The sequence below is a fragment of the Saimiri boliviensis genome, chromosome 7, assembly GCF_048565385.1.
Source record: "Saimiri boliviensis isolate mSaiBol1 chromosome 7, mSaiBol1.pri, whole genome shotgun sequence".
Classification (NCBI taxonomy): domain Eukaryota; kingdom Metazoa; phylum Chordata; class Mammalia; order Primates; family Cebidae; genus Saimiri; species Saimiri boliviensis.
This window is the reverse complement of record NC_133455.1, coordinates 122,225,686-122,240,868: the sequence shown is the minus strand read 5'-3', so window position 1 is coordinate 122,240,868 and position 15,183 is coordinate 122,225,686. Positions and strand designations below refer to the sequence as shown.

The following is a 15,183-nucleotide window of genomic DNA, read 5'->3' as shown; positions in this document are numbered from 1 at the left end:
GGAGTTAGGTATCTTCTATATGCTGTTGACTCCCCAAATTACAGTTCAGCCACAGATCGCTCCCCTGGAGAGGTTCATTTCTTATTACCAACTCAACAGCTCCACCTGGATGTCTAACAGGCCCTTCAAACTTAAAGGTCCGACATGGCTTTCCTGATCCTCCTGCCTTGACACCTGCCCCTCTCACAGACTTCATATCCATAAACGACAATTCCACTCTTGGTGTCATTTAGGATAATTACCTTGGAAAACGCCCGACCTCTATCTCTCACATCCCATATCTGATACGTCTGCAAATGATATCATCCTGAAGCCTGACCTCATCACCTCCATGGGTGTCAAGACCAGGCCCAGCATCTCCTGAGGCGGCAGCACCCGACAGGACTCCTGCCTCTCCCTGGCCCACCTTCACTCCATTCTGCACGTGGCAGGCAGACGGATCCTGATTACTGTCAGATCATGTTGATTTTCTGCTCAAAACCCCCAGAGGCTATTCGGCTCATTCCCAGTAAGAGCCAAGTTTTCTCACAACAGTTTACATACCCTACTCTCTGGGTCCCACAGCCGCACCTCGCACCACTCACCCTCTTAATCCTTCCTCCTTCCTCTCCAGCTGTACAAGCCTCCTCTGCTCTGGACTCATCAGTGTGGGCCTCTTCTCACTAGCCCCTGGAAGGCTCTTTTTCCAACTATCTGCATGGTGCCTTTCCTTCCAGCCTCCAAGTCTTTATTTCAATGCTGCCTTCTCTGTGAGACATTCCTTGGCTGCCGCCTCTAAAATCACAAACCTCTCAACACTCTTCCCCCTTCACTGCTTCGTCCCTCTCTGGCCTGCTATTTAATTTACCATAGGTCTCTCTACTAGAATCTAAGTTCCATGAGGGCAGGGAGTTTTGACTCTCTTGTTCACTGCTCTATCACCAGCGTCTACAACAGTGCCTGATAGAGAGCAGACCTCTTGTTTGTGAATGGGTGGACTGATGAATGAATGAACTGGAACATATTTTTGTATATGACTTACTGGCTACTTCACTTACTCTCATATTTAGAGAAATGACTCCCGACTGCAACTTTTTTTCTGTTGTCCTTCCAGCCCATTTCTTCTACGTCCTTGGTGGCTTTTGCAGCTTTCCCTAGGAAAATGGAATCACTGGGCTCCCCTCAGGTATGCTGAGTGCCACCAAGCAGCTCCTGAACTGCACCCAGCCCCACCTCCCCAGCCTCACACCACGGGCATCTAGACGCTGCCCAGTGGGGAAGCGGAGTCACCACAGACGCTGATCGAGAGTGATTAGCCTTTTTTTCTCTTAAAAGATCATGTAGCTTTTGAGCTGAAGACAGTTGGCAAACATACCATACTGTAATCTTTCTGAAATTTCAAAGGCTATGATGTTATAGTAATCAAAACACATATGCTTCAAACATAGCAGGATTTCTCCTGTATTTGTTTCAAAGGGCAATGTATGAAAATCTCGACAGGAAGCTAGTTTCTGAGCCGCTGTCTTGCCTTTTTTTGCAAGTGTATTAGGCCTCTGATTCCTTAATCATTTCATCACATCAGCTCTACTTTTAATTGGACTTCCCCAGCAGCCTCAGTCCTTTGGACTCTCTTCCTGGCTCCATTCCTGTCTCTCACGTTCCACTTCATTGCACGCATCTATCTAACTCTCTACACCTTGCTTTTTAAAATATTCATTCCCCTGCCTCATCCCCTGGAACTGTCCCACGCATTAGCATTTCCACTAATGAAGGAGCCAGGCTCCCATTCCAGTCCTCCTAGAACAAGAAACAGGCCCCCAGGGCTCCTCCAGCCATAAGGGAACAGTGCAAAGTGAGAGAAACCACAGTCTCCGGGGTCTAAGGCTATCCTTATCTAGGCTTAGGAAAATCTTGGCAGAGACTCTGTCTATTGGGGTAGGCAGCTCATTATGCTCGTCTCAAAGTTTGTCCAGAAATTTGGGTAGATGGGCCTTGTCAATGTGATGTGCTCCAGCAGCAAAGAATACTCCATGCTGGGAACTCTCCTAGGAATTTATTCATTTAACAGGTAAGATGGAGAAGCAGCACGCCCCCACCCCTCCACTTGGAAGTTCCTGCTTTAGGCAAAGAACAGAATAGCTATGATCTGTTATCTCAGTGGACAGCTACTGGCTGCTGAGCAGGTTGTGGCTACTGCTGGATTTTAATAACACATGCTACAGAAATGCTCATCACCATTAGTCACAAGCTAGGGGTAATGCTGTGACTTAGGGTGGAGCCAGGAGCCAGGATACAAATACCTGCATTTTAGAGGTATGCTTCTCCGTGGCTCACAGGCCACCTTATTTATTTACCATACCACTCAGTGCCACAAACTAATCAATTACTCCTCAGTTCCATCAACAGTGTAATAGAAGCTGTCAGGCATTCTTCCAGGAAGACCCTCAACGGCATCATCACTCATTGTTATAATCCATCAAAGGCCTTGTCTTCCAACTTGCAAAACCACTTAGTAGAGCACAAAGGCCTCCTTAGGTTACTAAATTATGCTGTTACCAGTCCCTTGTTGTTTGTGTGCTTTAATTTTGCATTTGCTCCTTGAGCAGCATTATCAGAAAGGGAGCAGTTGATAGATTTATTAAATGTAAATTTGAAATGAGAGAGCAGAGATTCTGCTCCTGTGAACACCTTTGGCTGTCTTTTTCCCTTCTTCCTGCCCCTGTTCCTTCTCCTGGCGGCTTTTCTCATCGTCCTCTCTGCTCAGGGCGAAGTTCTGGCTCCCTTCCTTTACCGGCATTACTCCATGTGGTGCCGTGGATGGCTCTAACCTGTTTGCTTCCTGGACTACTCTAGATGCTCAGTGTTTAGGAAACTGTTTTTAAGTAAGGCTCCTTGAAAGGACAGAAATGCACCTATTCACACATGTATACTGAAAGAGAAAGATACTGCACACAGAAAAGGGAAGAAAGAGTGTGGTTAGAGTCACAGAGATCAAGGCCAGACGGGATACACAGAGTGGTTAGAGCTAACCCAAAGCTCCTCAAATTTACCATGCATCTTGATCACTTGGTGAGTTGTCAAAGCACAGATTCCTGGGCCCCATCCCCAGAGTTTCTGGGTCAGGAGGTCTGGAGTGGGGCCCAAGAGTTTGCATTACTATCAAGTTTCCAGGTAATGCTGATGCTGCTGGCCAGGGGCCACACTTTGAGAACCACGGGGCTAATCTGATAAGAGCCTGAATTTCCATGATCCATCATGTCGTGCTTATTTGTGAGTCAACGTCATACATGACTCTCATTTCTATCCCGGCGACAGCCTCTCTAACAATGGGCCGCGTGAACCCCCAGGAAGGCATTTGTCTTGATTTCCATCACCTAATTGCGTTTCCTCTGGGCTTCTCCCAACCCTCCCATTTAGCACTTCCACATGTCTTTGAATCTAACCCCTTCAAGGAAAACCTTCGACTACCTTTCCTATGAAAAAGCCCGGCGGTGCCTGGAAATTTTCTGCAAGGAGGGAAGGAATCCTGGGCAGGTATGAAGTTTTTCAGACATTGTTCCTTTAAAACAAGCCTGTGCTTTCAAACAGGAAGCCTGTGCCCCTGCCCAAAGAGGCGGAACCTGGAGGAGAAGGATCTCTGATTTTAAAAAAGCCTCTGTCTTAGCAAAATCTCAACTGTCTTTTAAGGTGAAATATTCTAAAAGGAGCATGAGGTTTTACAGATCGACAGCTGTGATCTCCCACATGTGACTGATGTCTGTGTGTAGCAAGTGACTGCCATCAGTGAGGTAAGTGCTTTTCCAGAAAGGCACACCTGGGGCTGCCAAGAAATGGTGACAGTCAAGGTTTTGTGCTGTCTCGTCTCCCCCAGAACCCAGCCCAAACACAGAAGAAGACGGCTGCTCACTGTTTCGGGGCTTCTCCTCATCCATGCCTTCGTCCTCGTTCTCCGGGTCAATGTCTTCGGCCTGAGTGATCCAGTCCAGGTAGCCTTTGAGATCCTCTTCCAGCTGTTGCTTCTCCCGCAGCTTCTGGAAATCTCCCCGGGCCTTGGCCTTCTCCCTCTCTTTGGAAAACTCTCTGGTGAGAGTGAGAGGAGGGGCAGGGGAGGAGAGCAAGGAGGGAGCACCAAGAAGGGTCGGGCATGGAAGGAGAGATGGAGATAAGGAGAAACAAGAGTCTTAATTGCTTTGCGGGGAGAAACCTGCCCACATGGCCCTGCTTTCCACGGAGTTACTCTAGTCAGCCCAGGTTTTGTCTACTCTCACCTCAATGGGAAGTGGCACTAAGGGGACATTCCTGACACAGGCCAGCAGAGGCTAAAGCAGATGGATGAAGTCCATTTCCCTCTTTTCCTGGATCATGATCACAGGCTTTGTTTTTTAAATAACTGTTCTCCAAAGACCTGGAGACCTGTTCTGAGCAGTAACTAAAAGCCTCCACCACTGTTCCAGAGCATGCATTGCCATCCCTCCCAGTATTGAGTGGCAGTTTACAATTCTCCCAAGGGTCCCCAGGTGACAGAAGGTGTTGGGACTGGCAGGTACCAAAGCCCACTCTCTCGTGCCGGGTCCTTAGAGCCAACCATTCATGTCTCTTCCCAACTCTGGCTTCAGGAATGTCTCACTGGTAGCTCGAGATCGGCCACAAAGGGAATATTTACACCATGGTAACTGGCAAATGCCGAGAACCAGGGCTTTTCCCCCAGAGAGACAACTGTTAAATGTTTATCAGTATACCACTGACTTGGGACTCAGAAGCTTTAATGTCCTCAATCTCTACGCTTACGATGAGTTCAACCTGCCACTCAGCATGCCTGGAAGGATTTCTAATCTAGAGAAGGTTCTCTCCCTCACAGAGACAACTGAAGATTCCAAACACAAGAAAATGTCCTGGGGGCTGCCCTTTTGGTTTAAAAAATCCAATCAGAATAGAAAAATACATAAAATCAAGATGATATAAAAGTTAAGTGATGCATTTAGTTTAAAGTAACAATGAGCAGAAATTGGAACTGGAGTGGGATTTGCTGGAAGAAGGGCCTATTGAAAAATTTCTGACACAAAGACTATTTCTTTTCTATGATTCTGTCCTAATTTTCTCTCTGACTTCGAATTCGCTTTCTGAGCAAGGAGGAGGCTGGCAGCAGAAGGCAGTCATCATCAAAGTGAGTTCTCAACCCTCAAAGCAAGTCTGGGCCTTTTCTTCCAAAATAGGTATAGGGAAGTATTTTTGGCTTTGATATGCAGTCTTTTGGGAATGAGGCCCTTGGTGGTACGTGTGTGTGTGTGTGTGTGTGTGTGTGTGTGTGTATGCAGTCTTTGGAGAATGAGGCCTTTGGTGGTACGTGTGTGTGTGTGTGTGTGTGTGTGTGTGTGTACACGAACAGGACATCTTGGTTAATTCTTGGAGCCATGATGCCTTCCTCTCTCAACAGTGAAGGCATAGCTCAGGGCAAGAGGCCTCTTAGAGAATTTTTGGCTCAAGCCACACTCTAGGAAAGGCACCGTGGAAGGAGGGACAGCACCACAAACCATCAGAGGACAAAGGGCTCTGCTGCTGAGTCTACTGTCACGTGGGGCAGTTCCACCTGTACATGCACTGCCTAGTGCTTGCATTTGGCCTATGCCACTTGGGAGAGCACCGATTTTAGCATGCACCATCTTTATGATGAGACAGGGTTAGGGCTGGGCTGGGGTCTAGGGAAATTTTTAATTGGGAGAATGTGGGGGCTCTCAAGCTAACCAGTTCTCTTCAACTGCAGCCTTAGTGATGCTCTGGTTTGGATTTAATTTTCTTAAATTTGATTGAATCCAATTCTAATTGGATTGAACTTGCTATTTCTCGGGCTTCCTGCCAACTAGTGGGTACCTTCATTTCCTTCCCAAGGCGTTTTATGCTAGAGGAAAGGTGACAGATTGACAGCTCACAATGGAGAGGGAAGCTTTGCTCCTTCCATGTTGGGGATGATTGTAGAGAGATGCCATCCCCTCTTCCCCTAACCTTTTATCCATTGTACCTGGTTAAGCTTCCAGGGACTTAGTCTTGGTCCTGGGGACAGTAACCTCATATAGCATTTTTCTCCCTATGCAAATCAAAAACTGTTTCAAGGCCTCCTCTCTTGACTGTCTTTCTGCCTACCTCCATTTGCACCCCTCTGGGGTGGGTTTGGTCTGTAGTTGCAAGGGGCTGAACTTCACAGTCCCTTGTAAGGGCTCACTTCAGCTCTTCTGAGTGATTTTGCAGAGGATCAAGTTCTGGTTACAAAACACAGGCCCAACCTTCTTTTGGGGTTGGGAGACTAGGACTGGGACTCAACTGGAGGAGGGACAATTGGCCCAATCCTGTTCAACAGCATCGGCCCCATGGAATGAAGTTCACCATCTATATACCCCCCAAGGCCTCTGGGAATCTAAGATAAACATCCAGGGGGAGAAACAGAACACTAGTGATTCTGCCCGGCCTGAAAACAACTGTCCTTGTAGAGGAAGGATGGGTTTTGGGAGTGTGAGAGGGATGGAGAAGGGCTTTAGTCAGATCTGGAGCATGGCTGGCTCCCGTGGAGTGTGAGGCACAGCCGGGATTGAGGCTGGATGGAAGGTGAGCCAAGGTTTCCCTTGGCAGTCCCCATGCGGTAAGGGATCTGTTGGTGGCAGTGCCTGGCTCTCTTTATCTCCTTGCCTGGATGCCAGCCAGGTGCCTGCTCTGGGGACTGAGTTAATGAAGACATGGAGCCCCAGCCTGACAGGCTACACCGGGCCCAGGGACTGGAGCTGGCCAGACAATCAGTCACAGCTGTGGGATTTGTCACAAGGCAGGACTGCATCTCTCGCCAGCAACAGCCAACATGAAAAACGAGGGGTGGTGTGGGGAGCCAGGGGCCAGGGCTCAGTGACGGAAGGGCGGTGCATGTGGAATCCAACAACAGCCCAAAGAGTGCCAGCCACTTTGATCATTGATACCACCCAGGCTCCTCATTTGTGGATCCCACATCTACAAATGCACCTGCTCACCAAAATTTGCTTGTAACTCCAGAATCAATACTCGTGGCAGTTTTAGTCATATGTGGCCATGTGCAGATAATAAACACGCTACGTGATCCCACTGAGGTCAAACAAGGTGGCATGTCTGCCTTCCCAATTCAGCTTTCATACTGTGAGGTGTCCTTTTCACCATCCACTTAGTGCCATGTTTTCACATTTTTGTGCTTTTTGTCGGTGATTTTGCTGTTTAAAATGGCCCCAAGTGTAATGCTCAGGTGCCGCCCAGTGTCACGATGTGCAAGAAGGCTGTGTGCGGCACAGAGAAAACGTGGATTAAATAAGCTTCACGCAGGCGCCAGTTACAGTGCTGGTGGCCATGAGTTTAATGTTAATGAATCAATCATATATATCAAATAAGGTGTCTTTAAATAGAAGCTCACTTAAAACAAGGTTATGTATTGATTGGTTGACAAAATGTGACCAGAGGCTCACAGGAAATAACGCTATAGTTCCCCTAGGACCAGCGTCTGAGGGTCCTGTAGCTCATGTTCGTGGTGACTTTATGGAATGTAACCATCATGAATAAGGGGCACTGACTGTGTATGTTGGGCCGTCTCTTCTGCTTCCATTCACAGAGCACGTGTGTCTTGCCCTTTCATTGCTTTCTTCTGGGCCTGGATATTGCGTCTTAACTGTGGGGCCATGGTCCAGTGATACTTCCTGTCTGTAAAATGCCTACCTCCTTCCTGGGTCTTCCGTTTTTTGGGGACAAGACAAGCTTATCTCCCAATGGGAAGAGGGATGGGATGACGACCTTTGTAAGAGATGGCGGGCCTCTTGCCAACTGGAGGCGCACTTCCCAAGCCCTCTGTCTGCAGTCGCTAAAAACCAAAAAGTAACCAGAATCCAGGGTCCAAAGGCTTCCATTGCATTACAGAGAAGCTTTATGGAGTCCTCTTCTCTACCTTCATGAGCAGAACACACCAAGGACCATTCAAACTTTTCTTAGTGACTGAAGGACATAATTTATGAGGACAAACTACTGTGCTGGAAGATGAAATCATAGTATCCTTAATTGTTGGAATATAGGGTGTCACACCCACTTCTCTGAGTCACAGGAGGCTCCAAGATTGCAGTGCTACTCAGTTAGCATCTTTGCTCTCTCTCACAGGCCATGAAGACCTGCAGGGCTGCCAGCCCCTCTGCTAAAGAGCCCTGCGCTGCTGCAGGCCTCTGGGCAGTGCCTTCGCAGCTTCCTGCTGGGATTCTATGTGCCTGCTGGCTGTCTCCTGCAGCCTGCGCTGGAGATTGCTTCTATGCCTGCCCGCTTGCTCCTCTCACCCTTCCTACTGCAGCTTCTGCTCTTCCCCACCCCACTTCTTGCCTGTCATTTAAAAACATAGGATTCACCCGTCACATGGGTTTGGAAAGAGTGCACCACGGAGGTCAGGGATAGAGGTGATGGATTCACCTCGCTTGGGCTCAACTGTGCATCCAGCATTTTTCACCTGCTGGAATTGAGGTCCTTTTGGCTGCTAAGCCTCACTTTCCTTCTCTGTAGAATGGACGCAGAAATAGCACCAGCTCACAGAGTTGCCATGAGCATTAACTGAGCTAATGTATTTAATACTCAGAGGAGCACAGAGCCTGACACAGAGAATGCTAGTGACTGTTAATGCTATCATTGTGACAGTCAATTTCATGGAGCTGTGAGACCTTTTTGAATGCTTCTGGAAGTTTAATCAGAAGTCTGATGAATAAGTGGGTGTTTGACTGCATGGTCAACTACATCTGTACCCAGTGAGTGGGTGACTATTCTTTCGTCCTAGCTAATCAAGACACTGACTGGAAACTTGCCTCTGAGTGGTCAGCCAACAGAAGCCTGATTCCAGCTTTGTCACTGCATGGGATAGGGGCAAGCAATTCGGGGTGGCCAGCCCTTGACACAGAAGGAGAGGCCTCCTTAAATCTGAAAGGGGAGGTGCTCACCACATACACCTCTTTGCTTTTCAGGGCAGACCCCTGGCCAAGGAAAACTTGGCAGATGTTCTATCAGTGATTCAGGAGCTGCAAGGAGCAGATGGCAGCTTTCAGAACAGGTCAGGAAAGAGAAGCTGGGGAAGGTCTCCAGGAAAAACCAGCATACAGACTCAAAGACTCCTAGGTTCCGAGGTTAAATAGCCTTACTCTTCTTGCTCTGAGTCAACCAACATTTCTGAGTATTATTAAACTCCAGGTTTGGGGTGAGGTGTCTAAACACACCCTAGCACATTTAGGCTGAATCAGCCAAGATATGACCTTCAAAGTGGCTTCTTCTCCAACATCAGTAGCTTCTGTCATTTGACGTTGCTGCTCTGATTCCACCGGGAAGATTACTCCTCTGGGGGGCTGAGAATGACTGTGGGCAGCAGCTCAGCTCGGGGAGCTCAGCTCGGGGTCCAGCCCTCATTCTCCACTTCAGGCCCCTGGCAGGGGTTTACTTGCTCAGATTTGGTTCCTAATCTCTAGGGGAAGAAAGTGGAGCTACATTCTTTTAAGTCTTGAGCTGTGGCTTGTGTTGCAGTTCAAGCTCATTCATCGTAGATCTTATGGGAGGCAGTGCCAGCGTGCTGGCTCTGGTTCTGTTACTTACGAGGGAAGCAGCGTTTTATGAGTCACTTAACATCTTTGGGCTTGTGTTCCTCGTCTTTTTTTTTTTTTTTTTTGAAATAGAGTTTCACTCTTGTTGCCCAGGCTAGAGTGCAATGGTGCGATCTTGGCTCAATGCAACCTCTTCCTCCTGGGTTCAAGCGATTCTCCTGCCTCAGCCTCCCGAATAGCTGGGATTACAGGCATGTGCTACTACATCTGGCTAATTTTATATTTGTAGTAGAGACGGGGTTCCTCCATGTTGGTCAGGCTGGTCTCGAACTTCTGACCTCAGGTGATCCACCTGCCCCAGCCTCCCAAAGTGCTGGGATTACAGGTGTGAGCCACTGTGCCCAGCCGAATTCCTCATCTTTAAGAGGAAAGGTTGGAGAACTTCTAACATTTGATAATACTGCAATTTCACTTATTACAGGCACCAGTAAATAATAATCGTTGTAATGACAGCACCATTATTGGGCACTTATTACATACCACTGTGTTAAGTATACTGAAAGTGATCTTACTGTATCATCACAGCCACGTAGGCACTGGAATTATCATCTTCACTTTTTCAGATGGGGAAACTAAGATTTAAAAAGGTGAAACCACCCAATGTCATGCATCCAGCAAGGGCAGAGCTGGGATGCCACAATTTCTGCTTTGATTCAGGGTGATGAAATTGATTTTTTCAATCCTTTCCTCGAAGATTCACATATAAACACAGGGGCATTTTCTTGTGTTTGAACATAAAACTGAACACCTCTCTCTACCTTCCAGGCAATGAATCAGTGACTTACGTTGTGCTGCTCATCATTATTATCCCTCATCTAAGGCACTAGTCTCCCGTGTGGCCTCACCTTGGCAAAAGGCATTTTGTCATCAAGGTCTCTATCGGGCCTTTCTTCATGGGAGGTGGAAGGGCTGGGAGGAGATGCTTTCCTCCACGCAGCTCTGAAGGCCAAGCCCACTGCTTTGCACTGCATTAGGGCAGCTTCAGGAGGTGAGAGGAGCCGCTCCCAGTTTATGCACTGGGGGAAAGTGGGGAGCAATCTTTCTCTTTACGCCTAAATTTCTCCCAGCATTAACATCTCTAGACATCTAGGAAAGACTCTGCAAAGCAGCTGACTGGTCTCAAGCAGAGTAGAAGCAGATTGCCCCCTCCCCCACGTGACAAAGGCAGCAGAGTGGGTCACCCATGAGCAGGTCACCAGGAGCATTTAGGTGTTAGGCCTTGGCATGGCTGGTGTGGACTTCTGAAGAAGACAGTGGGCTAAGGAAATATCCCATGTGTTTCCATGGTGAAAAGGTGGCCATCCTCAGGGCTCCTTGGCCTTCCAGCCACATGCTCCTTCTACCACGGAGTCTCATTATGTTGTCCAGGCTGCAGTGGAGTGGCATGAGCAAAGCTCACTGCAGCTTTGAACTCCTGGACTCAAGTGATCCTCCTGCCTCAGCCTTTTGTGTAGCTGGCACTGCAGGTGTGCACTACCATGCCCAGCCACTTCTGCCACTTTTAACTTCATCTGAGCAAGGGCTGAAGTTAGGTAGATATGATACTTGCAGCCAACTAGATAAAGTTAGAGGAAAGTGCATCCCATCTCTTCTACTCTTAAATAATCTATGGCTTTAAACAGTTAAGGGTCCTTTCCATTCAGAAAAGGAAATTCGGAGATACACTGCTCAGTCTATGAATGAAAATGGAAGAGAATTAGATTTTGAGTCTGCCTTTCTTCGATTATGTTTTAAACCAGTCTCTTCTTCCCCAGGCCTGCTCACCAGAGGCCATAAAGGCACAAGGAGAAGTGGGAGGCTGAGGCTTCCACTACTTGAGGCTGAGAGGGGCTGGGTGGACCCGGCTTTTGTGGTGAAGCCAGCTCTCCTCCATTGCTCACCACCAAGACCAGAGGCACATCTGACCTTTTACCCAGCCAGGACAAGGACATTCACTTCAAGGCTCCTGTGTTGACCCCTATCCCAGGTTCATCAGAGTCAGAAAAAGAATGCAGCCAGGAATAGCAGAAAGAATAAATAAAAATAAATGGAAAAATCAAGACCTTTTTCCTTGGTCCTGCTTACCCGCTAAGCACACCGAGAACCAAGTTAAGTACAAAAAATGACCCTATGATGATTAGTGTAACAAAATAGATCCAGGGCCAGTCCCTTCCTACGGCATCATTGACCTGGAAGAATGGAATGATAGTTAGTGAGGCACACTCAGCAACCGAGCACGGCCAGCATCGGTCCCTGGCTCCCGGGACACTGACCCACGCAGCTCCGGGACCCGGGGACCCTTTAGGTGCAAATCAGAGGCCAAACAGCCTACCCAGCCATTGGGTCAGAATTTGTGGTTGAACAGAGACATTTTTGTGGTTTTCCTGGGCCTGTCAGGGTCCCATCCCTGAGGACCCCAGGCATGGATGGAGTGGAACCTGAGACCTTGCTCGGCTGCGTTGTGGAGAGGACATAGAAATGGTCAGCTTACCCGCTCAACACACCGAGAACCAGATTTAGAACGAAAAAGGATCCAAAGATGACCAGACTGACAAAATACACCCAGGGTAACTCATAGCCCATAGCGTCCTGCATCTGGAAAGACGAAGGAAAGTTAGGAAAGAAGCAGCAGAATTGGGTTATAGCAAAGAGGCAGGCAGGCAGCATGTGTGAGCAGATCTGGAGGAGACAGATGGGGCTGAATGTGGGCTTTGTTCATGTGCCCCAGGATATCCGTGTTATCCGGGGCATCACCCATGTTCAAAGGATCTCCTGTGACCGAAGGGGACCTCAGCCAGCTCTGCCTCAAGAAGAATCACTCTGTCTCTCTGTTGTGTTATCTTCTGGAAAACAAATACTTCTCCAATGTTTTCTATTCACTTGTCGGAGAAAATGGGTCACTTCAAAAAATACTTTCTTCAGCATGGGATGGTTTTAGCTCACTTGGGTTTGCATGGACATTAAGCCTTTGGTTGCACCTGAAGGCTCCTGACCTTTGTGTATGAAGTGCGGCAGCTCCTGCTGACAGGCATGGAGAATTGAAACCTTAGAGGATGTGTGAGGAAAGATGACCTTCCTCAAGGGCTTGCCGCCTGGACCCTGGGCCAAGCCCAGAAGTTAGAAGCTAAACCCCAGTGCTTCACATATACCGTGGGCCACTGGTTGGGAAAGGTAATCATTCTGGTTTATGCATTCAGAGAAAGGTCCTGTGACTGCAGCCACAGCTTAGATGGAAATGGTCCTTAACATGGAAACTGACGGTAACTACCGAATGGTGGAGAATGCCCTGATAAGTCACGAACCCCTATGGCAGTCGGAGGCAGTGGTGTCTGAAGCTGGCTCCTGCCTGTTGTGGGGAGCTCACCGTTGCACATCTCTTCCCAGCTTCGTGTTCAGTGACCACACTGGTAGCTTGAAACTAACCGTGGTGGAAATATTTACACCACAGAGATAGGTAAATAATATATATCAGCCTCCTCTACCCACTGCTCCTAAGAAGATATGACTAAACATTTATCAGCCTCACCACTAGCTGGAGGGTGGATGTGAAGATAAATTGCAGAACTGTTTATCTGCAATTTATCTTGACATCCACCCTCCAGCCAGTGGTGAGGAAACTTATTCTGATTTAGTTTCTCAAATCTATCTCTTCTGATGCTTTCTGACTAAACTGGGTTAAATTCTACCTTTTTAAAAATGAACCCACCTTTGTCCTTGTGAAATTAGATCACAGAAACCTAAACTTCCAAAGCACGCAAGCATCCTGAATGATTCACATCAATGAATCTCAGAGTGTGGTCCACGGACTAACAGCCTCAGCGTCATCTGGGAACCTGTTCAGAGATGCATATACCTAGACCTCACCCTGACACTGTGGGGGAGGCCCAGCAACCCAAGTTTTAACAGGCCCTACAGGTGATTCTGACGAACACTTGAGCACCACTGATCACACTGTTCTCTCCACAGCTCCCAAGTTCAAATGTAACAAGAAAAGTGTTGTGGCTCGCCAGGTACCTCCGCAAGGTTGCACAGCAGTGATCGTCAGAGTGTGGTCCCGGGGCCACCAGCATCAGAAACATTTGGCAGAGTTGTTAACAAAGCAGGTTCCTGTCCTGTTCCCCCAACATCTCAGGGTGGTCCACAGTCTGCATATTAACCTCCCCAGGTCATTCTAGGTATGCTCAAGTTTGATAACAACCTCACAATTTCCACCCAGGGGCCTCAAAGGAGTTCAGGCAGCTAGGATATTAATGCCCTCAGCCCTTGGGCTTTGCAGCTTCAGCAGCCTCATGCATTTGCTTAAGTAGGCTGGATAAACATGATGTTCCCTGCTTGCCAGAAATAAAAGACTGAGAAGTACTGAGAGGTTTGGCTAGTCTGACTGGTTTGACGTGTTACATCCCAATATGTTCTTTACAGATTCATTGATATATATCTGATATTACTAAATTTTGGGTTGGAAAATTTACCCAATATAGTCATTGTGAATAGTGCAAATATTGTGTCTGGGGTCCCTGTTTGAGGGACCCCACATTCATGAGGAGGTAAGATTCCCAGCGTGTGTCCACTGGGCCATGCCGTAGTGAAATTCAATTGAGCGTGGGTTTATTGAGCATGCCCATTTTCCTGTATCTGCTCTGCTTTCCTAGAGCACTTCCCATTTGATAACTGTATCATTACCTATTTATTACATTCATTATTTGCTGTTTGACTTCCATGCTAGAACAGGAGCTCACCAAGGACCCTCCTGGGCTGTGGGCTGGATTTTTAGAGGTTCAAGATGGGGAACAGCAGGTGAGGGGAGGAGGCAGGAGAACAGATGAGAGATGGAGATGGTGAGGTCAGGGTGGTCCTCAGAACCCCACCATCTGGGTGAGCAGTGCTCGGCTGCCACAGAAGGCGATTCTCTGGTCTGCCTGGCTCTGGTCTGAAAGGAAAGTTCTCCTTTCATTTCCCTCTTACTTTTTCCTCTGTATTCTGGGCCACCTACTTTGGGGGGCTGGCTGAGTAGAGAACACATAAAGCTGGGTGGCTCTGAAGTAGGGCGATGCCCGGAGTCATGAGATTGATGTCCTAAAGCAGCTGAAATGGAGCTATTAAGAAGACAAAGAATAAAGTCAGATTTTTTTTTTTTTTAATGACCCAGATTGCTGACACCTTATTTAGAGGTGAAATAAAGGATAGGTCTTCTAGAACCATTAAGTCATGTTCCTCAGTTCATTGTCTTGTAACCTTGAGGGCATCCAGGCCTAGGAACTGGCAGGACAGCCCCTGCCTTGGCTGAAACAGCCTCACTGCAAAGGGAGGGGGCACTGAATGAAAACTCCCAGAGATCCTTCAGAAACCAGCATCTAATTCCTTGAAGGAAACCCAGACTTAAACCCTCAAGTCCACCTTTCATCTTTCCTCAAAAAGATAAATAGGGGAATAAGCTTCCCTAGGCCATCTCCTCAAGGGCAGTCTCCAGTCCAGCAGCCTTCTATGGGTTTTCAAGCTGTGCGTACCTTTCCCGTAAGCGTTTTGGCACAGGCACTGTGGATCCAAAAAGACTGAACAGTTTCAGCAAATGTGGAGAGAGAGGCTGACATCTGCCATCAAAAGGCAG

General features: G+C 47.9%; 1 protein-coding gene across 50 annotated transcripts in view; it reads right to left on the bottom strand.

Annotated features, from left to right (window-relative positions):
- Nucleotides 1-15,183, bottom strand: part of CACNA1C (calcium voltage-gated channel subunit alpha1 C) — a 709,163-nt gene that overhangs the window by 175,764 nt on the left and 518,216 nt on the right. For 25 of the 50 annotated variants that reach the window (XM_074403339.1, XM_074403353.1, XM_074403352.1 and 22 more), the window contains exons 8-9: nucleotides 11,664-11,767; nucleotides 3,887-4,059 (exon numbers count right to left, since the gene is read on the bottom strand). In XM_074403339.1, coding sequence (XP_074259440.1) covers nucleotides 3,887-4,059; nucleotides 11,664-11,767 — 277 coding nt within the window. Of the gene's footprint in view, nucleotides 1-3,886; nucleotides 4,060-11,663; nucleotides 11,768-12,069; nucleotides 12,174-15,183 lie in introns of all 50 variants that reach the window. The other 25 variants (XM_074403341.1, XM_074403342.1, XM_074403338.1 and 22 more) reach the window with 2 other exon arrangements.